At 45.8% G+C, this 27,003-nt stretch overlaps 3 protein-coding genes and 1 long non-coding RNA gene across 44 annotated transcripts in view; 2 read left to right on the plus strand and 2 right to left on the minus strand.

Moving 5' to 3' along the window:
* The window catches only part of GPBP1L1 (GC-rich promoter binding protein 1 like 1), a 62,493-nt gene extending 61,271 nt beyond the window's left edge, over positions 1-1,222 (plus strand). For all 11 annotated transcript variants that reach the window (XM_051857840.1, XM_070078576.1, XM_070078573.1 and 8 more), the window contains one exon: positions 334-1,222. In XM_051857840.1, the coding sequence (XP_051713800.1) occupies positions 334-486 (153 nt within the window). In that variant the 3' untranslated portion in view covers positions 487-1,222. The remainder of the gene's footprint in view (positions 1-333) is intronic.
* LOC127493620 (uncharacterized) lies at positions 770-4,596 on the minus strand. Its single transcript, XR_011390735.1, has 3 exons — positions 4,482-4,596; positions 3,947-4,133; positions 770-1,632 (listed from the first exon to the last, which is right to left on the minus strand). It is a non-coding gene; the product is annotated as an uncharacterized lncRNA (long non-coding RNA).
* On the plus strand, positions 4,474-26,542 carry CCDC17 (coiled-coil domain containing 17). 20 transcript variants are annotated; one of them, XR_011390734.1, is made up of 15 exons: positions 4,474-4,647; positions 4,734-4,808; positions 4,897-5,119; positions 5,200-5,362; positions 5,449-5,532; positions 5,625-5,782; positions 6,023-6,142; positions 6,315-6,463; positions 6,567-6,661; positions 6,754-6,972; positions 7,123-7,333; positions 7,407-7,513; positions 7,773-7,936; positions 17,381-17,473; positions 25,391-26,542. XR_011390734.1 is itself a non-coding variant. In XM_051857822.2 (14 exons), exons 1-14 carry the CDS (start codon positions 4,474-4,476, stop codon positions 11,535-11,537), a joined length of 2,040 nt encoding a protein of 679 aa, XP_051713782.2. In that variant the 3' UTR covers positions 11,538-12,996. The 20 variants fall into 20 exon arrangements, 14 of the variants coding, with proteins under 14 accessions (XP_051713782.2, XP_051713784.2, XP_051713785.2 ...); XR_011390733.1 differs by having other exon boundaries at positions 26,312-26,542; XR_007924077.2 differs by having other exon boundaries at positions 6,769-6,972; positions 7,123-7,513.
* NASP (nuclear autoantigenic sperm protein) overlaps positions 10,022-27,003 on the minus strand; it is a 33,403-nt gene continuing 16,421 nt past the window's right edge. For 5 of the 12 annotated variants that reach the window (XM_051856044.2, XM_008263990.4, XM_051856045.2 and 2 more), the window contains exons 4-16: positions 25,985-26,095; positions 21,882-21,962; positions 19,645-19,754; positions 17,998-18,990; positions 14,845-14,927; positions 13,817-13,902; positions 13,632-13,705; positions 13,161-13,349; positions 12,876-13,042; positions 12,040-12,108; positions 11,877-11,954; positions 11,225-11,350; positions 10,022-10,861 (exon numbers count right to left, since the gene is read on the minus strand). In XM_051856044.2, the coding sequence (XP_051712004.1) occupies positions 10,781-10,861; positions 11,225-11,350; positions 11,877-11,954; positions 12,040-12,108; positions 12,876-13,042; positions 13,161-13,349; positions 13,632-13,705; positions 13,817-13,902; positions 14,845-14,927; positions 17,998-18,990; positions 19,645-19,754; positions 21,882-21,962; positions 25,985-26,095 (2,248 nt within the window). In that variant the 3' untranslated portion in view covers positions 10,022-10,780. 12 annotated transcript variants of the gene reach the window in all.

Consider the following 27,003-nt stretch of genomic DNA (forward strand, 5'->3'; position numbering starts at 1 on the left):
ATATATTTGGAACATAAATTAGAATTGTAAGTCCTACAAAGGGGTACTGTACAGGCTGCCATGAGACCCTCCACTCAAAACTCAATAAGGAATATCAAGCCCCACTCATGACCTACTGAATTAGAAGAATCAGAAATTTAGATGATTTGTTTTACATGTTAAGATTTGAAAATCACTGCTGTAGGAGCTCTTAGAAACTCTCCTGAAAGCTTTCCACTGTACCCTGTTGTACTTCAGATTGAGCCGGGGCCTGTCCTTTCCCAGTTCCCATGAGCCAGTGTAGTCACTGATGGATTTTCTTTTTTCTTTTTCTCTGTCCAATGCTAACCACAGCTGAGAAGAAATGGCATCAGGAAAAATGGCTTCTTGCAGAGCCGCAGTTCCGGCCTGTTCTCCCCTTGGAGAAGCACTGGTAAAGCAGAGTTTGAGGACTCAGACACGGAAACCAGTAGCAGTGAAACATCAGATGATGATGCCTGGAAGTAGACATAGAAATGCTTACAGTCATTTCTGACCCAGCAAACTCGGCTTGTGTGTTTAGGGAGTGTACAAGAGAAATCATTCTTTTCCTTTCCTTATGTTTTTATTGAATTCTTCATGCACAAGGGAAATAATTGTAACCCAAAGAGAAAGCGATTGGCTTGTTTAGCTTTTGTTGTTGTTCTTCCATGTTATCTGCTTAATAGAAAGAAGTTTGTGTGGAGGAAAGATTTTTAAAGTATATGTGTACACACACCCAGTGTACATGGGGCGATGCACAGGTGGGAGCTGGCAGTGCAGAGATGCAGAGGAGACACTGGTCTGCAGCAACAGCTTCTACTACCAGCCCTGGGGTACGCACCCCTGTGCTCAAGCAATCATTGTCAATGACAAAGTAACTATTGAAGTTATAATTGTATTAAATTAATGCTAATAATTTGGATATTTTATTTTATTTTTGGCTGCTCGGGTAACTTTAGCCCTTAACCAAGCATATGTGGTTTTTTGTTTTTCTTTTTGGGTACAGCTGTAAAATATTTGGATATAGGAAATGTGTTATTCTTGCAGCCTTGATATTCAGGGTGGATTGTAAAATATAAATTTTTGTGAGATTTCAAAGATTAAGATTATTTTGATAACATTATTTACAGATTTAAAAGATGTGGTTATCACAGGTCTGTTGAGGGGGAAAACTACTGCATAAAATAACTAACTTGGAATAAATATTTTGCATCGGTTTGGATTGTCTTGTGTAAGAAGTGTATTTTCTTTAAAACTAGATGTGGATTCTTTTTCAGGGGAAATAACTGCTGTGTGTCTAGGGGACATCTGGATTCAGATGCACCTCTTTTCTCCTTTTAGGAGACACATTTTTGACCAGAAAAGCCTGTCAGTAATAAGCTCAGAAACCACGTTTTCTTTCCTGAATTCATCTTTCTGTTTCCATTTATTTACTAGTATGCATATCTCAAGGATGGTCTGTACCTACTAAATAAGTTTTCTACTGAATAAGAACTTGGGGAGAAAAGACTTGAGCCAGTGCTGGCTGGACAACTGGTGAAGAAAACAGGCTCTTTCATTCAACAATACACTACTGGGGCTTGTATCCCAGGCATTGTGCAGGTTTCCAGGGTATAAGGAGTGCCCAGTGCGCTGTAAGGGAAAAGAATAAGCAGTTACATTAGAAAAGATGAAACCTTAGGCCAAGATCTGATTGACGAGTAAAAGCTCTGGTACCATCTGTCCCTGTAGTAGTTAGTTCCTAAGGAATACAAAGGAGCAAGATCATGCTCTCATGAGAAGCAAACAGAGGTATAGTAGGCCTTTTATGGCATGTTAGAAAGTCCACACCTTGGAGTGTGGACTCTGAACCACAGCAAGCAGAGAATAGAAGCAGAGAGAAGCAGCAGGACACTTGCTAAATTCTAAGGGAAGCAGGGACTTCTATAACTATTATGTATTATAACTGTCTGCTGTTTGTAGTACAGTATAAGTAATCCATGTGCAACTGGCATTGGCAGTTGAGACAGAGCAGTTTCATTAAGTACAAGATGGCATTTTTTTTTTCTCCTCTATAAATTTTCATGTATTAGAGCTGCCGTCTCTGGGTTCACTCCCCCAAAGCTCACAGGAGCCAAAGCTAGGTGCTGGCAGGTCAGTCCAGGTCTTCGATATGGGTGCCAGGAACCCAGTCACCTTAGCAGTATCTCCTGCTTACTCCCAGTATCTACATGAACAAGTTGGAGTTAGGAAGCACATGTGGGCCTTGAACCCTGAACCCAGGCGTCCCCATTTGGGATGCAGACTTTAAACCAGCATCTTAACCAGTAAGTCAAACATCTCCCCCCAAGATGTAATCCTTTTTTTTTTTTTTTTTTTTTCTGAAGATTTTTTTGCTTATTTGAAAGTGACAGGGAGACAAAAGATGAGCTCTCCCATCTGCTGGTTCACTCCCCTAAAGGCCCCAACAGATGTAAATGGCCGTCTAAATTAGGCAGAAGCTAGGAACTCCATCCATGTCTCCCTTGTGGGTGGCAGGGACTCAAGTGCTTGAACAAGAACTCTTTCAAATAAATAATTTTAAAAAGTAATAATCGTGAAATTTAAATTGATACTTCAGTTGTGAATCCTGAAGCTAAAATAGTTTTATGAGCTATAAATATGTTTTTGCCAAAGTATTAAACGGAATTGAGAAGTAGCTTGAAATTTGGGATTTGCAATTTAGTAATTTTCTCATTCTCAATGGGAATTAAACTGGACTGAGGTTAAGTCATAGTTTGAGACACATTGTAACTTGCTGCTGGTCATACCTTGGCTTTTTTTTTTTTTTTTTTTTTTTTTTAAGATTTATTTATTTATTTGAAAGAGTTAGAGTGAGAGATCTTCTGTCTGTTGGTTTACTCCCCAAATGGCTGAAAGGGTCAGAGCTGGGCCAGGCCAGAGCCAGGAGCTTCTTCAGAGTCTGACGTATATGCAGGGACCCAAGCACTTTGGCCACACTCCACTGCTTTCCTAGGCACACTAGTAGGGAGCTGGAATGGAAGTAGAGCAGCCAGAACTGGAACGGGCCCCCATATAGGATGCCAACACTGCAGACGACAGCCTAACCTGTGGCATAATGGGTAATGCCACTGTGCAGCGCTGGCATCCCATAAGGGGGCCCGTTCCAGTTCTGGCTGCTGCACTTCTGATTCAGCTCTCTGGGAAAGCAGTAGAAGATGGCCCAAGTCCTTGGGCCCCTGCAGCCACATGGGGGACCCGGAAGAAGCTCCTGGCTCCTGTCTTCGGATCAGCGCAGCTCCGGCCGTTGCAGCCATCTGGGGAGTGAACCAGCGGATGGAAGACCTTTCTCTGTCTCCACCTCTCTGTAACTCTTTCAAATAAATAAATCCTTAAAAAATAAAAACTGGGGGTGGGGGTGGGGGGCCTGGCAGCCAGTCCTGTGGTGCACAGAATGGATTAAGCCACTGTTTGCTATCCTGCACTCCATATCAGTGCTGCATTGATGCCTGTCTATATATCTATATCCAGTCCAGCTTCCCACCTACAGGGGAGACCCAGATGGAGTTCCTGACTCCTGGCCTCCGCCTGGCTCAGTCAGTCACAGCTGTTGTGGCCTTTTGGAGCTCGAGACAGCCTGATTGATTTCTCTCTCCCCTTTCCCCCAAGCCCCTCCCTGCCTCACTTGCCTTTCAAATCTTAAAATAATAATAATAATAAGATGCTTTAGAGCAAGCTCAGAGTTACTGCTTCTTAAAACTTGATGGGCGATTTTGACCGGTAGGAAAGACCCTGCCTGTGACCTGGCCTGACTTGGTAAGAGAAGAGTTCCTTTCCGGACTCGACTGCAGCATCTGCTGTATTATTATTTTGTTCTCCCACAGCTTTCACTTGGGCCGTGCGGATTATCTCCCTCTTACAGCTGAGAAGAATGGGCTCTGGGGGAGGGAGGGAGAGACCACTGTGCCTGGTGAGACTTGGTTGTGGCAGAAGTGTTTGCTTCTGGAGAGGCGTGTCTGAGAAGGGCTTTTCATTCTGAGAGAAAGGTTTTCCGGGTGGAACGCCGCCTCTGCGAGTGTCCTTCCCTTGGCTGGAGAATGGCGTCACGTGGTGCAGCGCAGCAGTGCAAACGGCGGCCCTTGCCTATCAGAGGCCTTTAAATGACCATTGATGGAGTAGGTGAGGGCCCAGGGAGTCCTGCAGGTGGCTTTTGTTGCTCTTTGTTCAGATAGATGCAGCAGCTGGGTGCAGTATTACTCGCCCAAGTGTACACAATGAAATGGGGACAGGCAAAGGGCCCCTCCCACAGGTGGACAAGTCTTCCCCACCCATTCTGACCTGCCTGGGCCTGTAGTTGCTACCCAGCCAGCTAAGGCTCCTCCCCCAAACAAAGGGGGAAGATCTCGCAGACTTAAACCCTTTCCTCTGCCTTTCCCCTGCCCACAGTCCTGTCTCCTGCAGACTAAACTGGTGGAGGGAAACGGGTCCCATCCTATGGCCACCTCTTCTGGAGAGCCAGGGCTCCTGCCCTGTGGGTCCTGTGACATGGTTTTTCGCTCGTGGGCCCTACTGGCTGTCCACGCTCAGCGCTTCTGCATTGGCCGCCTGACCGGGGAGATGACACTTGGAGCACAGCCCTCAGTAGCCACCCAGCCCCCGGGCCCTGCGGTAAAGACCTCCTCTGCGACGGGAGGTCGCGGGGTGTTGAAGCCAGCTGGAGCGGCAGGGTTCCTCATGCCACACTCTATCCCCAGGTGATGTCACAAGAACCCCAGGGCCTCTCCGAGAAGGAGGCCAGCCAGTCTGCATTATGGAGGTTAACAGAGGAGGTACACCCACCGCGCCCTCCCCACGCCTGGAGATCCCACGCGGGACAAGTCACCCCAACCCAGACTTCGCCCATCACTTAACCCCCAGGTGCAGTGGCTGCGGCTGTCCCTACAGAAAATGCGACCGTGGATAACGGAGGTCCCCCGAGAGTCTGCGGGGCTCTTGGGGCGATCAGAGGCCGGGTCTCAAGACCCCAGCAACGAGGCTTGTGGAAGCCCGGGAGAGCGGTTGCGGGCGCTGCACAGGACTCGAGCCAGGCGCGTGGCAGAGACGGAAGCCCAGAGACGGGCCCTGGAGCGACGCGGCGAGGGTGAGGGGAGACCGGGACCGGCTGCGGCCCTCGGCTTAAGGTTACTCGGACCGGTTCTTAACTTGGCTTCTCTCCCTCAGAACTGAGCCTGCGCCTCCAAGGTATAGCCCGGAGCCGAGGCGGGATACCCCGTCTAACCGGAGTGGAGCGGGAGCTCCGAGAACTCCGGTCAGAGGCGGGGCGGACGCGGGGAACTCTAGAGATGTTGGGTGCGCGCCTGCAGGAGCTGCAGCCGCAGTCTGGGTGAGGCGGGGACGGGGGTGCTGCGGCGGTGGGTGGGCTAGGCCTGTGTCTGTGACGTCATCTACGTGCGTCGCCGCCCGCTGCAGGACTAGTCTGAAAGCCCGGCAAGAAGCTGCACTCTGTTTTCCGGGGCTGCCCGCCAACCCAGCAACTCTAGCTGCTGAGATTGGGTGAGCGCAGGTGCCCTGAATGGGCCTGGGGCTGAGTGCTGATGAACCCTGGAAAGACGCCGTCCTGTCCCTTTGTTTCCCCTGCTGCTTAGGTCCCTGCGTGAGACCTACCTTCGAGGTGGGGGTCGGGACCCTGGCATTCTGGGCCAGCTGTGGCAGTTGCAGGTGGAGGCGTCGGCACTGGAGCAGCGGCAGTCGCGGACCCACAGGAGAGCACAGGATGGGCCGGCCAGGAGAGCCTCTCGCTGCGGTGGTCTTAGTCATGGTGGTGGGGTGGGGGGCAGGAGGGGAGGACGTCTTTGGCGTGGAAACCACTTGCACAAAAGCCCCGAGGAAGGAAGCCTGGGTGGTCATTGCGACAGTAGCTAGAATGTAAGCTGACGAGTCCAGCGGGCCTGTCCAAGGGGCCCTCATGTTGCACAGCTGCTCAGAGGCTGACCCGGCTCGTCACCAGAGGTCAAAGGTGACAGGTTAGACGTGCTCTTTCCAGGAAGAACAGGGGCCGCCTCGGGGGAGCTTCTAGTGGTGGAGGCAGAAAATCGGCGCCTGGAGGCAGAAATCCTGGCCTTGCAGATGCAGAGGAGCCTGGGCCTGGGCCAGGTACCCTGGGGTTAGTGAGCACCCCAACCCCGTCCCACTGAGCCCTCCCACGCATGCCCGGCTCAGAGTGAGGGTGTGGAGGAGCCATGCATCAGGAGTGCATGAGACCCGTGTTTGTGGACTTGACTCCTGGAGGAGGCTTCCTGCACCTCAGGGAGCCCCAACTCTTCCTCTGCTTCTAGGGCCTGGAGAGGTGGGACGCCTGTCCAGTCCCCGTCCACACCCAAAGGGAAGGAGAGAACCCGCATTCCTCCCGCTGCCCGTGGCACCCCCGCTGCCTCCACTTCCAGGCTCCACGGCCATCCAGTTGTTGGGTGGCACGGGAAAGGCTGTGAGGCCCCGGGCTGGGGCAGGACAGCTGTGCTCTGTGGGGTTGGGGGAGCATGGGCAGTTAGGAAGCTTTCTGTAGGAGTCAACTCTTTTCCCCGCTACAGCAGCTTTCTGGATCCGTGACGGGGAAGCTGGGCCTGAACCCACACTTCCTCCTGCCCACATCTGATGTCCTGGGCCCTGCGCCCTATGACCCTGGGTAAGGCCTGCTTCTTGCTTGGACATCTGTGGGTTGGGGAGCTAGCTGGGGAGAGAAGAGGGGTGAGAGGAGCTGGGTGTTTGTGTGCTTAGACTTGTGTCCCCCAGGGCTGGCCTGGTCATTTTCTATGACTTCCTGCGGGGCCTTGAAGCTTCTTGGATTTGGGTGCAGCTGTTGACTGGCTTGTCTCGAGATGGACATGACACAGGAGGGACTACAGCGTTGCCCCCAGCCCTTTGCTTGCCCCCGCCTCCAGCTCCTGGGCCCATGGGCAACTGTGCCATCCTTGCCAGCAGGCAGCCTGTGCCCAGGTCAGTAGGTGGGGAGCACGTCTTTGGCAGTCTGCCAGATTGAGACTTAGCTGTCATGCTGCTGAATTTTCTCGTCTGCTGGCTCTGAGGGCCTAGTCCGAGGAAGGGACTGCATCTCTGGCTTTCAATGCCTCTTTGGTTTATCTACAGACTGCCACCCTCACCATCAGTATCCTTGGTCTGTGAGCTACTGGCCTGGCAAGGGATGGCAGGAATTGGGCCACCACAGCCAAAGGCGTGGACCTCTCTGGTGCTATTTGACCGAGATCAACGGGTGCTAAGTGGCCGCTGGCGCCTCCCACTCCGGGCCCTTCCTTTGGACTCCAGCCTTAGCTTTGGGCAGCTGAATGGGATTCCCCAGGTGAGTGTTACGGGTTGGGCCTGGGTCTACTACAAGGTACAAATGCAGTACCATTTCCCTTCCTCCCAGGCAGGTCAGGCTGAGCTCTTCCTGCGGCTGGTGAATGCAAGAGATGCAGATGTTCAGACACTGGCAGAGATCAGCCCTGCATTTGCCCATGAATACCAGTACCCACCACTGGTGAGAACCCAGGTAGAGCTAGGGACAACATCGTTGTGACTGGTAAGGTTCACAGCCAGCTTTATGGACTGCTGTGTGCCAGTTAACTACCAAATGCTTTCTGTACAGTAATTCATTTGACCCTCACAACACGTTGGGTAAATAGTACTAACAGGGAAATAAAAGCAAGATGAGGTTAACTTGGCTCAAAGTAGTTTTGAGACTCAGAACCTGTGCTGTTAACGTGTGCTGTTAAGACCTGCTTGCTCATGTTCCACAGGTGTCCAACTCATCCTCACTGGAAGCCAACTCCTTCATCCCCATGGCTGGTTTTGCTGACCCTGCACCGCCCACTGAAGAGCCCCGTGGTGGAGTCAAGGATAAAGATGAGGGTTTGAACTCTGACCACAGCTTTGACCCGCCCCCCCTGGCTTCTGAGCCCAGGTGAATTGAGACTGTATCCGAACATGCATAGGACTAGTCCTGCAGCTGTATTACTTAGCAGCAAAAAGTACTTGTGTTCTCACCACAGCTTTTCCACCTCCCACCAGTGCTTGACCCTACAGTATCCATTTGCCTTTTGTAAAAGGTTGAAGATTGAGTATGCCAATGGCTAGGTTTTGCTAAAACTTCACTTTATTGCCAAACTAACTTTATCCAACGGATTTTCACCAAGCCTTTCTATCCAGGCTCTCAAGGTCCCCATAAACAAGGAATTTCTGAGACTTGTCTTCAAAAAAGTTAATGGAAAGAAGTGTGTATCATTAAAAAAAAACTGCATGGATTTCAGGAAATTTTTGTACCTCAATAAAATTTTTCCATGAGCTTTTTGAAGTTTCATCATACACTTCAGATTCCAGAATAGGGCCCCAACCCAACGGTGGTTCCTCGCAAGGGACACCTGGAGATGCAGATTCAAGCAGACACAGCCCAGCTCTGCAGTCAAGAGCCTAGCAGACAAGTATGTCATGACTGTCCCGACCAAGAAACAAAGGGGACTGGAAGAGCTCAGGATCTGGAATATAGTGGTGGCAGGTTCCGGAATGGAATTTAGAACCACAGTAAGCCAGAGATTCTGCAATTGTTACTGTGACTAGCCTAGGAAAAATTCAACCATTTCCTGTAGTATTAAGAAAAAACTATAAAATGGAGTTGACTTGAAGGTCAACCATGGATGTTAAAAGTAGCAGGTTCTAACCTGTAGCAGAATAAGCCCTGCAAGTGTCAGGATGACTAAACTAAGTCCTCCTGGGTATGGAGCAGGCACTCTGGTGCAGTGGGTAAAGCCAACATCCCTTAACTATTTTAATAGTGATTCTTCCTCTTCAAATCCAGCTTCCTGCTAATGCACCCTGGGAAGCTCTAAGTGATGGCCCAAGTATTTGGGCTCCTGCCACCCATGTGGGAAGACCCAGATTCAATTCCAAACTCCTAGCTTTAGGCCCAGCTCTGGCTGTTGCAGACTTTAGGGAGTGAAATCAGTGAATGGATAAATCTGTCACTCTGCCTTTCAAGTAGGTGGGGGGAACAAATTAAAATCCTTTTGGATGATGTAGAGCAGGCATCATGGCATAACACCATCCCTACACTTCCTTCCCATGCAGTTTCTAGTTAATATGTGCTAGGAGGCAGCAGATAGCTCAAGTGCTTGGGCCCCTGCCACTGACATGGGAGACTCAGATGAAGTTCCTGGTTCCTGACTTTGGCCTGGACTAGCTGTGGCTTTTGCAGGAATTTGGGCAGTGAACCAAAAGATGGAAAATTTTGTCTTCCTCTGTCACCCTGCCTTGCAAATTAAGTACATCACCCCATGGGAGACCAGGAGAAGTACCTGGCTCCTGCCTTTGGATCAGCGTGGTGCACTGGCCGCAGCGCGCCACCGTGGTGGCCACTGGAGGGTGAGCCATCGGCAAAAGGAAGACCTTTCTGTGTCTTTCACTATCCACTGTGCCTGTCAAAAAAAAAAAAAAAAAAAAAAAAAAAAAAAAAAAAAAAGGAAGGCAGTTAGAGATCTTCCATCCACTAGCCCACTGCCAAAATGGCCACAACAGCCACGGCTGGGCCAAGCGAAAGGCAGGAGCTTCTTCTGAGTCTCCCATGTGAGTAGAGGCCCAGACACTTGGGCTATCCTCTGCTGCTTTTCCCAGGCCACTGGCAAAGAACTGGAGCAGCTGGGACATGAACCAGCACCCATAGGGGATACCATATTCATGGATGGCAGCTCTAACCTCTACACCACAATGCTGGTCCCCAATTAAGTACATGTTTAAAAAAAAAAAAAAAAGGCTCAAACCCAAACAGTGCCAAGTCCACAACAGATTAAGCTAAGGGTCAAGTCTGAGGCACTCAGCTAGCACCCTGCACATCAGTAAGGGCCCAATGGGAGGGCATAAGCATCAGTACCTGGATCACTAGCACTCCTGGACTGGATGCCCAGAACTGGTGGGCTGCTTCTGCCTTTCCCATATTGAAATCTTCCAGGTAGTCTAGATCTCACAGTGAGATTTTTAAATACAATTCCAGACCAGGGGCTTTTTAATATCTTTATTTGAGAAGTCAAAACTGCAGACAGTAACAATTCCAAGTATTGATATATTTTAACTTTTCTATACAGAAAATAACAAATATAGCGTGAGCCAGCCTCCCCACAGATTCTTCCAGTCACAGCCCAAGTGTCCATCACCATCATCCTAAATCTCCTTTCACACCAGAGTGTTCAATTTTCTAATATTTAAGAGATCAACTCTTTTTCTCAGGAAATACCCGCCTCAATTCTTCAGTTCTTTCTCCAGGGCAGGATCTTGGCCCTAGTTGGAGACTAGGTACACAGGTATAGGTACCACCCAAGGCTTGGTTCAATGTCCAACATTCGTTTTCAGCACCCCAAAGCAAGATCCTCACCAGGTCTTGTATAGCCCCTATCCAATGACAGCACCACTGAAGGTTTGCAAGACCTTGCAAGTATTTGGTAGGAAAAAAATATAGCACCGGTAGAAGATGATGGGCCTACAGCCACACTGCTTTCATCACCTACATGTCAGACAGGAACTGGGGTTAAAATTTCCAACATAGAGATCAATACAGAAGGCAAAAGACAAGTACCTTTGGCCACTCTATAAAACCTGGAGTACCCCAAGGCACAGATTCAGCTAATATTTAAGGAAAAAACAACACTTCAACCTTTGCTTACAATCTTTATTGAAGTTATACAAAAAGAATCCCCCAAAAGTGAAAAAATACATTATATACAAAACACTTTCCCTTGATAGGAAGGCTCTGCTCCCTCTCTTAACACGCAGTGCTTTCAACTGTAGCTCCAGCCTCCACTGTCCCCTCCATTGCTGCTCGGCTTTCGGTTTGATTCTCAGCCTGAAAAACAGGGAGCTTGGGCATAAGTGACCCTAGTTTTGAAACCATTCTGTCATACAATCGCGAAGGCAAAACTATGCTTTACTCCCTGTACAAAATCAATTCCTACATTCTCTTATGATGAGCCAGCAGTCATACAATACATGGAAGGGGACGAGCAGAAGTGACCTATTAGTCTTGCCGATCAAGTGCCCTCTCGTACATTCACTGAAGGGGACCTGGGTACATAGGTTTCAGACTCCAAAACCACTATTTCTGTGATGGTTACACTCAACCAATCCAAACAGGCTCACAGTAGAAAACACGCACTTGGGAGGAATGGCTTCCCTAAGAGGCCAACACCTGCTTAACTGCCCACCTTACCTCCTCCATGTTTTCTGAAACTTCATTTCCACTCGGGACAGCATCCCCACTGCCTCCATTCACCTCCGGCTCTTGTTTGGCTTTCTTTGCATCATCTTTACGGGGGCTCTCTTCCTCTGGTTTCCTCTAAAGATATAATTGTGAAGGCTTGACATTTTAAAAACACAATTGCAAAAGATTTAACCCATGTAGCGCAAAGATCCTAAACACCAGGATACACAGTTCTAATGGTCTGCCTCCCTCTCTCCCTAGCCACGGGATGCAGATACCACCTCATACTCTGCAAAATTCAGACCCCCTGCTAGAAGCATAGTGGTCAGGGTGGGGCTGAGGAGTAGATGTTAACAAAAGACCAAGTTTAAAGACTGGGAAAGAAAATACCACATATGGGCACCGGATTCTGTCCCGGCTGCTCCTCTTCCAGTCCAGCTCTCTGCTGTGGCCTGGGAAGGCAGTGGAGGATGGCCCAAGTGCTTGGGCCCCTGCACGCACATGGAAAACCAGGAGGAAGCACCTGGCTCCTGGCTTCAGATCAGCGCAGTGCTGGCCATAGCAGCCATTTGGGGAGTGAACCAACAGAAGGAAGACCTTTCTGTCAAATAATTAAAAAGGAGAGAGAAAGAACGAACGAACGAACCACGTGTACATTTACCTTCTTTCTGACAAGGTGGGAAATATCAGTCACACAATTTGATGAAGAAGCACCATCTGCTGGCTTTCTACTGGCAATCTGACAAAAACAAAAAAGTCTGTTGGTGATGTACACACTACATGAGAGCAACAGAGGCTGAAGTGACAAAAACAAAACAAAATACCTGAATACCCACCGTGGAGACTGAAGAGCCTCCTCCACTAGGAGTGAAACCTGAAGTTGAGCTCCCCACCTGTTGGAGAAACGACAAACCCAGGGCGTTCAGGCTGTTCAGGCTTACAGCAGGCACGCACTAGCCTAGTACCCAAGAAAAGCCCTGATGTGCTAGTGGCTTCCAAGCAAGATTCCAGGCAGACATACAACCTCACATATACCTCCCACTCAGGACACAAGCAGCCAAAAGTCAGAAGAGGCAGGTGGCCTCAGAAATGGAAATACCATATATTTTGTTAATCCCTTTTGTTCTGGTACTGTATTTTACACAGAAACTATTACCCCATTTTACACACAGAATGCCCACATACTAAGGAGTGTACAGATGTAATTCAAACCCAGTCTGCTCCAGAACATATTCTCTTTTAACTGCTACCCTATTTGATCAGGATAATTAATTAGCTGAGCTCTCACATTCCCTCTGTTCACCAACTCCCTGGAAACCCAGGTCATGTTGAAAAGTTCATATTTAGGGGCCAACGCTGTGGCACAGCAGGTTAAGCCACTGCCTGCAGTGCCAGCAATCCCATATGTGGGCTGGTCACTCCACTTTCCTGCTAATGCGTTTGGGAGAGTAGCGGAAGATGGCCCAAGTAAATGCTTGGGTTCCTGTCACCCAGGTAGGAGACAAGGATGAAGCTCTGGACTCCTGGCTTTGGCCTGACCCAGACCTGGCCGTTTGGGGAATGAATCAGCTGACTGAAGGTCTGTCCCTTTCTGTTGCTCTCCCTTTCAAATAATTAAGTATTGTAAATAAAAGGGGGATAGGGAGGGGACTGAACCAACCAGAGTAGCTTTCAGAGCTAATTCAGCTACATTCCCACTACGCTGGGATTCTTTTGCATCTTCTATCTTCTCTCTGATTTCAGGTAGCAATTCTTTCAGCTCCTCAATCTCTTTCTCATATTCAGTAGATGATCCTTCAGCCTCCTTCATCTGCTCATTGAGCACAGCTACAAAAAATAGGCTAACATGATCAGTAATAATTACCACAAAAGGATTTGTTTTTATCAACTGTGTTTTATCAACTGCTCCAACTATCAGCATGAGAAGCAGCTGGTGTTCACTCACCCATTCTCTTCTCAATGACTTCAATAGATTTGCTGAACTGTGCCACTGCCTCATCATACTGAGAGTTGTATCCATAAGCCAACCCCAGCTGGTAGTGGGTCTCTGCAAGGAGCCGGTCATGGGCTTCCAGATACTGCTCTTGCAGGCTCAGGCAAGCCTGGAACTCTTCTACAGCTTGGATATAATTCTCTAATTAAGAGAATAACAAGTAAATGTACAACACTTAATAAGGTATTTCACACAATTAAGACCCACTCTGCACCAATGTTCCATTTAACATTTCATTTGTGTTTATAGTATCTCCAAAGAATGCCATAATGACTTTTTTGCTTTTTAGAGATTGCTCTATAAAAGTGTCATTTTTAAAAATCCAACCACCCAACTTAAAATCAGGCTGGGTTTTAGAGAATCTATTAGAGGAAGAACAGGGCAGGCAGGGGAGGTTAGAGAGTAAAATGGAAAATGCATTACCAGATTCAACACTAACTTCTCCAAGTTTAAGATGTGCCTGTGCAGCATAAAGTTGGGCTTCTTTTGTTTCTTGCCTAAAGAAGGAGATGACCAGAACTCTTTAACAGTACTTGTCCGAACCTAACTGCTTTCTATTTTCAAACACCAAACTTCCAGCCTCAATCTAGAAGCACCCAGAGCTTTACCTTTTAAAAATGATCTTTGCTAAGTCCAGCATATCCCAGGCAAGTTCTAAGTTCCCAATCTCTTCCTCTTCATTTTCTGGAAGAGACTAAAATATATCCAAATCACTGATTTAGGTAAAAGAATGGCATCTTTTCAGAGCACAAATCTAAATGTTTAATTTTAGTATGGGTAAAAGAAGAATAAACAACTTGACATATGATTCAAAATTCAGACTTGGGGCCAGTATTGTTGCATAGCTGGCAAAGCCACCGCCTACAGTGTTGGCATCACATATGGGCAATGATTTGTGTCCCAGCTGCTCCACTTCTGATCCAGCTCCTTACTATAATGCCTAGGAAAAGCAGAAGATGGCCCAAGTGCTTGGTCCTGGCCCAGCCCCAGCCTTATGGGAACTGAAGCAATGGATGCAAGATATCTCTTTCAAATAAATTATCTTTACAAAAAAAATTAGACATTCTCCCCTAGAAACTATAAAACGGGTCCCTACAAAATTTCCTTAAGTCATCAGTGATTTGTCAGGTTCAGTCCTAACAGGACATCTCCCTGGAACCCAACAGATCTGTCCATTCTGGACACTAATAAAAGGAACCTATGGGGCCGGCACTGTGGCGCAACAGGTTAAAGCCCTGGCCTGAAGTGCCAACATCCCATATGGGTGATAGTTCTAGTCCCAGCTGCTCTTCCGATCCAGCTCTCTGCAATAGCCTGGGATAGCAGTAGAGGATGGCCCAAGTTCTTGGGCCCCTGCACCTGCATGGGAGACCCGAAAGAAGCTCCTGGCTTCATATCAGCCGTTGTGGCCATCTGAGGAGTGAACCAGTGGATGAAGACCTCTCTCTCTGTCTCTACCTCGCTCTGTTAACTCTGCCTTTCAAATAAATAAAATAAACCTTAAAAAAAATAATAAAGGGAAACTAATCTTCCCTAACCCCAAGAAATGGGTGTCTACCATAATTATACCTCCACTAATAAGCTATAGCCCTACAGTAAGAAAGCAGACAAGGGTAGTGAATAAATAACAACTTACTTTATTCTCAAGAACTGAATCATTTGGTGTTTCTTCTTCAGCCTTGTCATTTTCTTTATCCTCCTCTTCTGAGCCTTCAGTTTCTACAAGCAAAAATTCCTCAGTATTGAGAATACAACTAAGGACTAATCAAAGATTCCAATAAACATCTGTCAGCCTATATGCTGAGATAGGAAACAGATGCTAATCCCAATCAGTTAACAGCTGGACTGAATATAAATCCTGTGGTTGCAGCTTAATTCCAGTCTAACTTAGTATATGTAATCTTATCTATGGGTCAGACCAACAGCAATGAAAAGGCCAAGTGCTTTTCTTATAAAAAGTCAACATGGATCACTTAGAATGAGTTGAACTAACTACTGCCTCTTATTCACTGTTACAGCTCCCATCCACTCAGCCAGAAGCAAGTGTTTCTGGTATCTTTATTCCACTTGTTAGGTAATAGACATGGAAATGTGCCAAAAGTTAACTTATCCAGTCCACTGAGAACAAGCATGCTCGAGACTAGCTTTCTCACAACAGAGCTGTGGAGAGGAAAGCATAGCCCTTACCAACTCTCACCAATGAGCATGCCACAGACTCCAGCCAGCTCCAGCATATAAAGAATTCGAGTGAGCAAACCAGTTAGTCACTCTGGTAATGATTCCTTTTAAATTTGCAGCCATATTCTAAAACTCTCACAGGGAAGTCAGGTCCCTGTCACAAAGTCCATCTGAGCATAGCCGATCTTTATGACAATTAAAATGTTCACTTACCAATCACACTGGACAATTAGAAAAGGAACAGATTAACTTTACTTGGGATATGGACAGTCCAAGAGATGGCAAAATGTAAAGAGGTGGTAGGAAACAGAATTTTATGAATTTTTAAGTGAAAACCACTTGCAAGATATCTGTGGACTGGTGTTGCCACATAAAGAGGAATAAAGCACAGAAAGTAGGTGGCTAGCATAAGGCGTTGCGCCAGAGCAGGTTAAGCTGCTGCCTGAGATGCCTGCCATCTCATATCAGAGGCCAGTTTGAGTCCCAACCACTCTGCTTGCATCCGGGAAGTAGAGGATGATGGCTAGAATACTTAAGTTCCTGCCACTCACATAGGAAACCCAGGAGTCCCATCCTCCTGGCCTCAGCCTGGCCAAGTCCCTGCTATTGCAGCCATTTGGAATATTTACCAGTAGACTGAGGACCATTCTGTCCATTTCTTCCTCTCGCTGTCACTCTGCCCTTACAGATACATAACTAAATCAATTGGGGAGATTGGGGGGAAAGCAAGCAAGCAGGCAGGCAGGCAGTTTTGCCCAAGTTAGGCTGTCTCAGCACCCAGTCCTCACTTTACTGGCTGCATGACTGAGGCAAATGAATTAGTAACCTTTTTCTTCCATTTCTTCATTTGTAGAATATGGGAAATTATACTATCTTTTCTAAGTAGAACAGTACTGGCACAGAATACTCAAAAGTACAGCTTAAGGAAAAGTCTAAGCTTTTGTAAGCATTTAAAAAATTAAAAAATGACTAGGAATGTCCAAGTGGACATGTGAGGTAGCTTGGGAATGAAAATATATTCAAGGCAGAGCTAGGTTCAGATTCACTACTATGACTTACCGTTTTGACCCTACACAAGTTATACATATAACCTTTAAGTGTCAACCTCTTCATCACTCTAACTGGAGTAATACAAGGGAACTTCAAGAAGTTCATGGAAAAATGGAATTAATTTTGATGCAAAAACTGAAATACATGCATGTGTACTCATAATACACATTTTCCATTAACTCTTTAAGACTCATTGTATTACAGCAAATAGTATTGTTTTGGAATCATAAGTAATAATGCAATGAAAGATCTCAAACAATGATACTTATGATCCAATGGAACAGTTTGTTAGGAAGATGACGTCCCTGTTACAGCTCATCAAGGTCCAACCTAAGAGAGCCAGCAAAGCCTTTCTGTCCTTGGCTCACTATCATTACAATCAAGAACTGAGTTCTTAAAAATTGAGGAATTCAGTCCTGTGCTTTTTCCATAAAGAAATCCTAATGCCCAATAAACCCAATGGTGCTGTCATTTAGCCAATCCCCTTCTAGTTACCGTGCTTCTGCTGGCTGGAGTGCAAGGACCTGCACATAGGTAAAAGGAAGTTCACAGAATAATCTCCAAGAATTGAAATTGGGCCTCTGAAAATCTTAAACTTAAGAAACTCCTGTGGTAGTCTAGCAATTACACAAGTAATAGTAATAAGCAACTGGAATATAACTGGGGTTATTAACGCCAATGTTAGATGAACCTTGTCTACAGTAGAATCCTCAAATGACAGCACAACTCAAGTCAGACATGCCAATTATGGAATTACTAATTAGAGGCTTATATATATCGACAAAAGTGAATCATAATTAGACCAAAACACGATACAAAGTCTCCATATTTTGTAAAATTCTAAGTAACAGAAAATTCAGTCTATCGGCCAAAACAGCATGAAACGAGGTAAGAGAAGCAACAAGAGGGTTAATGGCTTTTTGATTTTCTTTTTTGTTTGGCAGGGGGAGTGATATTGTCACTAATGTGAATGGTCTTGAAAACTAAAGGTTGAAGGGGCATCAGGATTCTTCAGTTTTGGTGCCAGAATATTCAAGGTAATTGCCTTCATTTAAATGGCATGCCTGCTTAAGTGTACCAATTCAATGGATTCTACTGCTCTGCTCCTGCTTCCTAAAGCAGAGAAGAAAACCTGTGAACAGTGAACTAAAAAAATCCAGGAGCATGCAAGTGAACATCCATTCAGCATTCTCTGCCAGCCTAGCCCACTATTTCCCTCCTATCCCACCCACCCCTCATCTACCTTTCCATCTGCCTTTATTGGCAAGTATGGTGCAACAAGTTACTGATAGCTAGCAAAGTCTCAGAAATCAGAGAAGACCTGCTTTGCAGTTAGTACAAAGTGTTAGTTTATAAATAAGCCAGCTTAAAGAAGACTTGCTGCTTTTGATACTTTCTCAACTTATCACAACCTTTTTAAACTTTCCCCATTTTCATTTAGCCCTTTCCTAATCCAAAGGCAGACGGAAAATCCTGAATGGAAGGCTGACTTTTACCCATGATTAGTGTGTCAACTCCAGAATGTACTCCACCCACTGCAGCTCTTGCATATCCCGGTTACCTTCACCCTCTTTCATCTGTTCTTCTCTCTCTTGTGTCTCTTCATTAGCAGCTATCTTAACTTTGTCTTCAGGTGATTTCTCAGTAACCCCTTGGGCTACCTTGGTCTCAACCCCATCACCAGCTCCCTCAGATTCTTCAATGGGCAGCTTAGCCTCCTGGCTAGGAGCCAGTTCTGCCCTGACCTCCTCTAGTTCTGAGCCACCTTTTGTTTCTGTCACTCTTTCTGCAGAAGGCTGTGGGTCAACAGAAGCCTGATCTCCTGCAGCTGACAGTCCATTAACTGCACCATCATTGGAGACAACTGTGGCCTCCTGCTCAGACTTCTCAGACACTTCTGATCCCACCTCTGCAGCCTCCGTTGTCACCATTGGTGACTCTTCCACAGGAGGCACATCTTGCCCTACCAACTGCTCATTGAGAACAGCCTTTCCTGGCTCATTTCCAGAGGTAGCCATCTGCTCCTTTGGTTCATGCCCACCCACATCCACTGGCTTGGCTGTTGCGTCTACAGGCTCTGCTTCTACCTCCACTGCCGTGTTATCCTTTCCTAGAGTTGTACCAGGCTGCTCTTCAGAAGCTTCTGTTGGCTTCTCTATTCTCACAATCACCTCTCCCTGCTTCTCCTCAACTTGTTCTTTGTGCTCTTCTTGGACGTCAGTTCCAGAAACTGATTTTCCTTTCTCAGCATCTGCTGCTTCCTGTTCTGATTTCCCAGAAGTGACCTCAGCTTCATTCAGTCCTTCTGGTGCTGCTGCTCCTTCTGCCTCTTCAGAGGTTTCAGTTAACTGATCTGGAGTCAATGCAACTTTTTCTGGGAGCTCCTCTGTAGGCTCACTTATATCCATATCTTCTCTTCCACCCTTCTCCATTTCACTCTCCTGTTCTTTAGCAGTTTCAGGCTTTGACAGAGACATGCCTTCTGTTTTTTTGGATTCTTCTTTCTCTCCCATGGCGTCATAAACCTGTTCTCTCAACTCTTCCCTTGCTTCCTCTACATGGTTAAAGAACATGAAGCATAAACATGTCTTCGAGTATAATGATAAAGGAATAAATGGAAACTAAAAATACATTCCCTTTAAACCCTCAAACAGCCTGGCTTAAGTTTTAGCAGATGGCCTAAAAACTACCTGCCCCCTTGAGAAAAGCAAAGGGAGAGTCACAGCTAGCAGAGCACTTAATGAAAGAAACCCATGCTCCTTACACTAGACACTGTATTGTTTCATTTTGAGCATTCTGATTACCAGTTAGGTAAGAGATGCCAAGCTCTCACTCTTCTCTAAACAATATAACTGTCTGATACATACAGCTCTGTAGCCAACTCAGCTTAGAAATCAATATTTTTTAAACGGAAAAATGTGAAAGTAACTGAGCTGCAGACTATCTAAAAAATTTGCACTAGAAAAAAAATTTAAGGTTGCAATAATATATAAAACACAAATTTAAACAGCCAGATCTGAAAAGTTACCCTCTTACAAAAGCCTGCTGTCACTTTCAGCCACTGCAGCCTCTACCAGATGCAGGCATCCCCTTAAGCATCTTAGGAGAGACCAGCCAAGGCAGGGAGAGCCCTATCTCCATCACTTGTATACAAGATATAAATATATATATACTGCATCTCTTGAATGTCACATGCAATTCTACATACCATCTACATTATCATTATTTTCTACCAGAGATTCCTCTTCAGTTTTTTCCCCTTCTTCCTCTTCCACATGCACACCTTCCAAGGCATTTCCCAACACACCATTCTCCATTCTAGGAGAACAAAAGAAAGAATCAAAGGTATAATAAATATAATCTACTGGGTGTAAGTAAGTACAAGGAATATAAAACTATATATTCATGGGAAAACAGCAATAATCAAAACTTCTGGGCTAGTGTTGTGACACAGCAGGTTAAGCCACCACTTGCAATGCCAGCATCCCATATGAGTGCTGGTTTGAGTCCCAACTCCTCGACTTCTATACAGCTCCTTGTTAATGTGCCTGGGAAAACAGCAGAAGATGGTCCAAGTTCTTGGGCCACTGCCACTGATGTAGCAAGATGAAGCTCCTGGCTTCTGCCTAGCCTAGCCTTGGCCACTGGAACCATTTGTAGAGTGAACCAGTAGATGGAAGATTTCTCTGCCTCTCCTTCTAACTCTGCCTTTCAAATAAATAAATCTTTTTAAAAAATAAAAAACAGGGGCCGGCGCCGCGGCTCACTAGGCTAATCCTCCGCCTAGCGGCGCCGGCACACCGGGTTCTAGTCCCGGTCGGGGCGCCAGATTCTGTCCCGGTTGCCCCTCTTCCAGGCCAGCTCTCTGCTGTGGCCAGGGAGTGCAGTGGAGGATGGCCCAAGTGCTTGGGCCCTGCACCCCATGGGAGACCAGGAAAAGCACCTGGCTCCTGGCTCCTGCCATCGGATCAGCGCGGTGCGCCGGCCGCAGCGCACCAGCCGCGGCGGCCATTGGAGGGTGAACCAACGGCAAAGGAAGACCTTTCTGTCTCTCTCACTGTCCACTCTGCCTGTCAAAAAAATAAAAAATAAATAAATAAATAAAAATTAAAAAAATAAAAAAGAGGATAAAGACCTGTATGCACTGCCTTTACAATAGGGCCACGATATTCTCAACTTTGTTCCAACACTCGACAATAACATTCTATCAACATTTTCATAATAAATCTACATGAAGTTCTGTATGATTACATGACTAGGAGTTACCAGATATGAGATTAAATAGAAAACAGATTTTTAGGGCCGGCGCCGCGGCTCACTAGGCTAATCCTCCGCCTAGCGGCGCCGGCACACCGGGTTCTAGTCCCGGTCGGGGCGCCGGATTCTGTCCCGGTTGCCCCTCTTCCAGGCCAGCCCTCTGCTGTGGCCCGGGAGTGCAGTGGAGGATGGCCCAGGTGCTTGGGCCCTGTACCCCATGGGAGACCAGGAAAAGCACCTGGCTCCTGGCTCCTGCCATCGGATCAGCGCGGTGCGCCGGCCACATCGCGCTGGCCGCGGCGGCCATTGGAGGGTGAACCAACGGCAAAAGGAAGACCTTTCTCTCTGTCTCTCTCTCTCTCACTGTCCACTCTGCCTGTCAAAAAAAAAAAAAAAAAAGAAAAAAAAAAAGAAAACAGATTTTTACTAGTATGTATACTTTCAATATATTTTAATTCTGATTATTAAGTTCTGGTGAAAAATACCCAAGATCTTTCCATTATTACTAGAGTCTTATTTACTAGACATTTATGGGTTCTTTAAAAACTGTCCTGTCTACTCCTAATTAAAGATTGTTTTGAGCTAGCTAAACTCATTTTTAAAGGTTTCCAGGGGTGCGTGATGTGACTCCTGGAGTTAAGCCGCCACTTGGGATGCCTGAATTCCATATCAGAGTGTTAGACCGAGCCCTGGCTACTCCACACTTCTAATTCAGCTACTTGCTAATGCATCCGGGAAGCAGATGATAACCCAAGTAACTTGGGTTCCCTCCACTCACGTGGGAGACCCAGATTGAGTTACTGGTGCTGCTGGGGAGTCAGTAGGTAGAGGCACGCTGTTTCTTTGTCTATCATGCTGCCTTGAATTTCAAGTGAATAAATCTTTTTAAAAACGTCTCTATATACCTTATTTGGATCAATTAACTTTCATTCACTAATGAAAAAATCTTTGCTTGTAGTGAATCCCAAAGCAAAAATTTAATTTTACAGTCTGTTTTAAATGGTGTTCACTACTTCCATCGATGTTTCATGCTCCCTCAAAAATTTTATTTCTAGGTAATACCAGTTGGCTAGCTTATGTGAAATCTCAAAGCTAGTAAACAATCTTAGCAAATAAGGAAACCTCAGTTTTTAGATCACGAAGATGATACAAAACATTCTATTTATAAACAAGGCTTAAAAGACATACCTTGCTAATTCCAAAAGTGATTTCCCATAGAAAAAAAAAGCTTCTCCACACTCATTAGCTGTCTCTCCGTACTTCTTTCCTCTATAAAGAAAACAAAATTAACATCTGATCTAAAATTATTTCTAGTTCTTTAAATTGACATTTCTTCAGTGACACAAATCTTTTAGAAAATCAATACAACCCTTTTGCTATCAAAGGGACTTTTAGAAACAATGTATGTGGGCCAATGTGGTGTGGTGGGTTAAACTGCCACTTGACACCAGCATCCTACATTAGGGTGCCGTGCCAGTTTTCTTCTTTTATTTGACAGGTAGAGTATGGACAGCAAGAGAAAGAGAGAGAGGTCTTCCTTCCACTGGTTCACCCCCCTAATTGGCCGCTACGGCCAGAGCCACACCAATCCGAAGCCAGAAGCCAAGCGCCTCCTCCTGGTCTCCCATGCGGGTGCAGGGGCCCAAGCACTTGGGCCATCCTCCACTGCCCTCCCGGGCCACAGCAGAGAGCTGGACTGGAAGAGGAGCAACCAGGACTAGAACCCAGCACCCATATGTGATGCCGGCGCCACAGGTGGAGGATTAACCAAGTGAGCCACGGCACCAGCCCTAGGACACCAGTTTGAGTCCTGGCTGCTCTACTTCTAATCCAGCTTCTTGCTAATGTGCCTGGGAAGGCAGGGGAAGACAGCCCAAGTGCTTATGCCCCTGCCACCTATCTGGAAGACAAGGATGGAGTTCCTGGCTTCAGCTACACATAGACCCAGCTGTTGCAGTCATTTGGAGTGTGAATCATCAGACAGAAGATCCATCTCTCCCTTTCTGTTTTTTTTTTTTCTGCCTTTCAAATAAATAAATCTTTTTTTTTGGGGGGGGGGGGGCGGGGGAGACAGGCAGAGTGGACAGTGAGAGAGAGAGAGAGAGAGAGAGAGAGAGAGAGAGAGAGAGAAAGGTCTTCCTTTGCCGTTGGTTCACCCTCATGCGCGCTAATCCGAAGGCAGGAGCCAGGTACTTATCCTGGTCTCCCATGGGGTGCAGGGCCCAAAGACTTGGGCCATCCTCCGCTGCACTCCCTGGCCACAGCAGAGAGCTGGCCTGGAAGAGGGGCAACCAGGACAGAATCCAGTGCCCCGACTGGGACTAGAACCCAGTGTGCCGGCGCCGCAAGGCAGAGGATTAGCCTAGTGAGCCGCGGCGCCGGTCAAAATAAATAAATCTTAAAAAGTGGGAAGCACTGGAGTTGTGGTACACTGGGTTAAGTCATTGCCTGCAACAACAACATCCCATGTGAGCAACTGTTCTAGTCCCAGCTGCTCCACTTCTGTATCAGCTCCCTGATAGTGCACCTGGGAGAGCAGCAGAAGATGGCCCAAGTACTTGGGCTCTTGCCACCCATGTAGGAGACCCAAATGGAGTTCCCTGCTGTGGTTTCAGCTTGGCCCAGTCCTAGCCATTGTGGATATTTGGGGAGTGAACCAGCAGCAGCAGATTGAAAAAATCTCTCTCCTTTCCCCCCATTAACTGACTTTCAAATAAATAAATCTTAAAAAAAAAGCATACACTAAAATAATATCACTGTGTTCTTCATCTATATATTCTGACATTAATTTTAGTTTGGGGCTGGCACTGTGGCAAAGAAAGTTAAGCTTCCACCTGCAATGCTGGCACCCCATATGCACTTCAGTTCAAGTACCTACTGCTCCACTTCCAATCCAGCTCCCTGCTAATATGCTGCTAAAGCAGCGGAAGATGGCACAAGTACTTAGGCCCCTGCACCCACGTGAGAGACCCAGAAGCTCCTGGCTCTGGCCTGGCCCACCCTGGCTGTTGTGGCCATTTGGGGAAATGAACCAGTGGCTAGAATCTCTCTCTCTCTCTCTCCTTCTATCTCTGCCTTTCAAATAAATGAATCTTTAAAAAAAATTATTTCAGTTAGTATATAATCCAAGGACCAAATACATTGATAGGTATTCCTCCAGCCACAAGATGAATGTCATGGGCAGGAATACTTAAAGAGCCTTTGTATTTAGAAGATGAGTAAGGTTTATGGGAGTGAAGTATCCCCTGTGGGTGCCAGTTCGAGTCCTGGCTGTTTCATTTCCAATCCAGCCCTCTACTATGGCCTGGAAAAGCAAAAGACAGCCCAAGTCCTTGGGCCCCTACACCCACATGGGAGACCCAGAAAAATCTCCTGGCTTCAGAATGGCCCAGCTCTGGCTGTTGCAGCCATCTGGGGAGTGAACCAGAGAATGGAAGACCTCTTTCCCTCTCTGCCTCTCAAATAAAAAAAAGACAGCACTATTTAAATTTCAGTTATTAATATCTAGACAAGTGTAATAAAAGGGAAAGAGGAAGTACTTCTCTATGTAAAATAAAGACTAGCTTCCAATGAGTAAAAGATAAGCAATAGCAGGAGTCATGCAATGTCAGGGCAACTAATGTTAATGGCCTGAGAGCCTAATAAGCTTAACTGGAGAAACTAAGCAGCATAAAGTAAAATGATTTAGAAAAAAAAGATTGAACTGGCCTACCATTAAATTCATATTTCAATCTTAGAGAAAACTAGCACAAACCAAATCAGAGGGAAAGGCTACTGCTTCAAGATTTAACTTACTCTTTTGGCTCTCAGATCTGGAGGTAGTCTTTGAGGAAAATAGAACATCTTTAAGACATTAAAGCTAACCTGGTTCTTCTTCATAACAAACTGCATCATGAAGAAAGAACCTAAATTGTGGGGCCGGTGTTGTGGCAAGCAGGTAAAGCTGCGGCCTGCAACATCAGCATCCCATTTGGGTGCTGGATCGTGTCCCAGCTGCTCCACTTCTGATCCAGCTCCCTGCTAATGGCCTGGGAAAAGCAGGCTCAAGTCTTTTGATCTTTGCCACTCTCGTGGGAGACCCGGATGAAGCTCCTGGCTTCAACCTGGCCCAGCCCTAGCTGTTGTAGCCATCTGGAGAGTGAACCAGCAGATGGAAGATCTCTGCCTCTCTCTGTAACTCTTTCAAATAAATCATATCCTTTAAAAAAAAAAAAAAAAGATGAAGAACCTAAATTGCGAATTTGATGTTGACAGGTTTCAACCCAAGTCAGTTAAGTAAACCAACTGCAAATCATAAAAAAGCCCATATGTTGCTCCTGGTTACATGTGGGAAGAGGGCATTTGCTTTATTTGCCTTGTTTAGTTTCCCTGCCCTATAATATCCAAGTAATCATGAAGATGTAACAAATTTTAACATGTAGTATCTATCAAAAAAGTGCACATACACACACAGACACCAGATTTGCACCCAAAAACTTTTAATTCCATTTTCCATGAACTCTGTGAAGTACCTTCATCTATATGGCCACATGGTGGTAGCTGCCAGCTTCCAGCCGGTTCCAACAGCAGATAACAAAGGTGCTAAGGATGTATGAAAGGGGCTGGCACTGTGGCATAGTAGGTTAAGCCTCCACCTGTAGCGCCAGCATCCCATATGGGTACCAGTTCATGTCCCAGCTGCTCCTCTTCCAATGCAGCTCCCTGCTAATGTGCCCAGGAAAACAGCGAAAGACGGCCCAAATACTTGGATCCCTGCACTCATATGGGAGACCCAGAAAAAGCTCCTGGCTTCAGACCAGCCCATCTCCAGCCGTTGTGGCCATTTGGGGAATGAACCAGAGGATGAAGACCTTGCTCTTTGTCTCTCCCTCTTTCTGTAACTGCTTCTCAAATAAATAAATGTCTTAAAAAAAAAAAAAAAAAAAAAAGTATGAAAAATGTGATGCCATTAATGGTATTAGTGGCAGAGTGATCAATCATGATTTGCCCAGGACAGGTACCCCCAAACATGGAACTTCCAGTATTAAAATTGGGAAAGCCCCAAGAAACCAGGACAAGTTGGTCACCCTAATTAATAGTGACTGGAATACAAACTATCTTACTCAGGAAAGTTAAAGTCTTTCAGTCAGCAATATTTTAGTTTTATAGTTCAATGGATAAACAATTATGTGAAGAATCATCACATTTTAAAACTCTTGCTCTTTATTCTTTTTCCTCATAATCGAACGGTTTATAACTCAGGACTTATTAGGAACATAATATTACATCATGGTAAAATATGTAATACTTACAAAAGACTAGCTGCTTCCTGAAATGCATTGACAGCTGCTGGAATATCGCCCATCACCAGATGTTTCTGTCCTAAACCCAATAATTTCTTAGCTTCGCTATCCACATCCAGACTGCAAGAAAAAGTTTATTTTTGTTTAGTGCCAAATACTGTTTAAATCAATATCTACTGGACACATTTAAAACATAATAGCTTTGTTAATTTAAAAAAAATTTTTGGACTACTCTGGCAAAGTATAGTTAACCCATGTTTGTTTACTACTGCAAAACCAAAAGAAATCTCAAAGGCAACATTCTCAGAACTTTAACTAGAATATTGTCTCTTAAAGGTTTATCTATTAATGCAGATCCTGAGAGGCAGGGTGATGGTAACAAGTTAACTGAGCTCCTGGCACCCATGAAAGACCCGGATCAAGTTCCAGGCTTCAGGCTTCCCGCCTGGCCTACTACCCGTTCTTGGCAGAGCACCAAGAACCAGCAGATGGGAGCACCTTCTCTATATTTCTGTCTATCTCTGCCTTTCAAATAAATAAATAAATAAAAGGATATCTACTCACAAAGCCTATATTGTGTCACTATAAATATTCCTAATAGACAAAAAAATCACAAAAGAATCAAATTCATACAAGTTATACTAGTTAAAAGAAAATTCTCAATCAATAAAAATTTATATAAACAGGGTAGGAGACAAAGAACTCAATAAAAACTGTGGTTTTGGTATAAAGGCAAACAGATCAAACAGAACAGAGTATGAAAACAGAATACAGTTCAGTAGATCCACACATGTATATATGGCCAACAGAAATTTGACAGAAGTGCCAAGGCATTTCAATGGAGGAATGGATAATCTTTTTAACATATAGCACTGGAAGAATGGATAATCTTTTTAACACAGAACACTGGAATAACTGGATATCCATATGCAAAAGAGATGAACCTCAATCTTTATCTCATACATTATAAAACACTAACTTGAAATGGGATCATAAATTTTCTAAATATAAAATTTAAAGCCATAAAA

This window comes from Oryctolagus cuniculus, chromosome 7 (assembly GCF_964237555.1).
Source record: "Oryctolagus cuniculus chromosome 7, mOryCun1.1, whole genome shotgun sequence".
In the NCBI taxonomy this organism is placed as follows: Eukaryota; Metazoa; Chordata; class Mammalia; order Lagomorpha; family Leporidae; genus Oryctolagus; species Oryctolagus cuniculus.

Excerpts from the sequence above, each read along its gene's own strand:
- CCDC17 (XM_051857819.2), top strand. The coding sequence starts at position 4,474 with ATGGCCACCTCTTCTGGAGAGCCAGGGCTCCTGCCCTGTGGGTCCTGT. Across the intron at positions 5,120-5,199 it reads CCTGGAGCGACGCGGCGAGG|AACTGAGCCTGCGCCTCCAA; the intron begins GTGAGGGGAGAC and ends TCTCTCCCTCAG. Across the intron at positions 5,363-5,448 it reads GAGCTGCAGCCGCAGTCTGG|GACTAGTCTGAAAGCCCGGC; the intron begins GTGAGGCGGGGA and ends CGCCCGCTGCAG.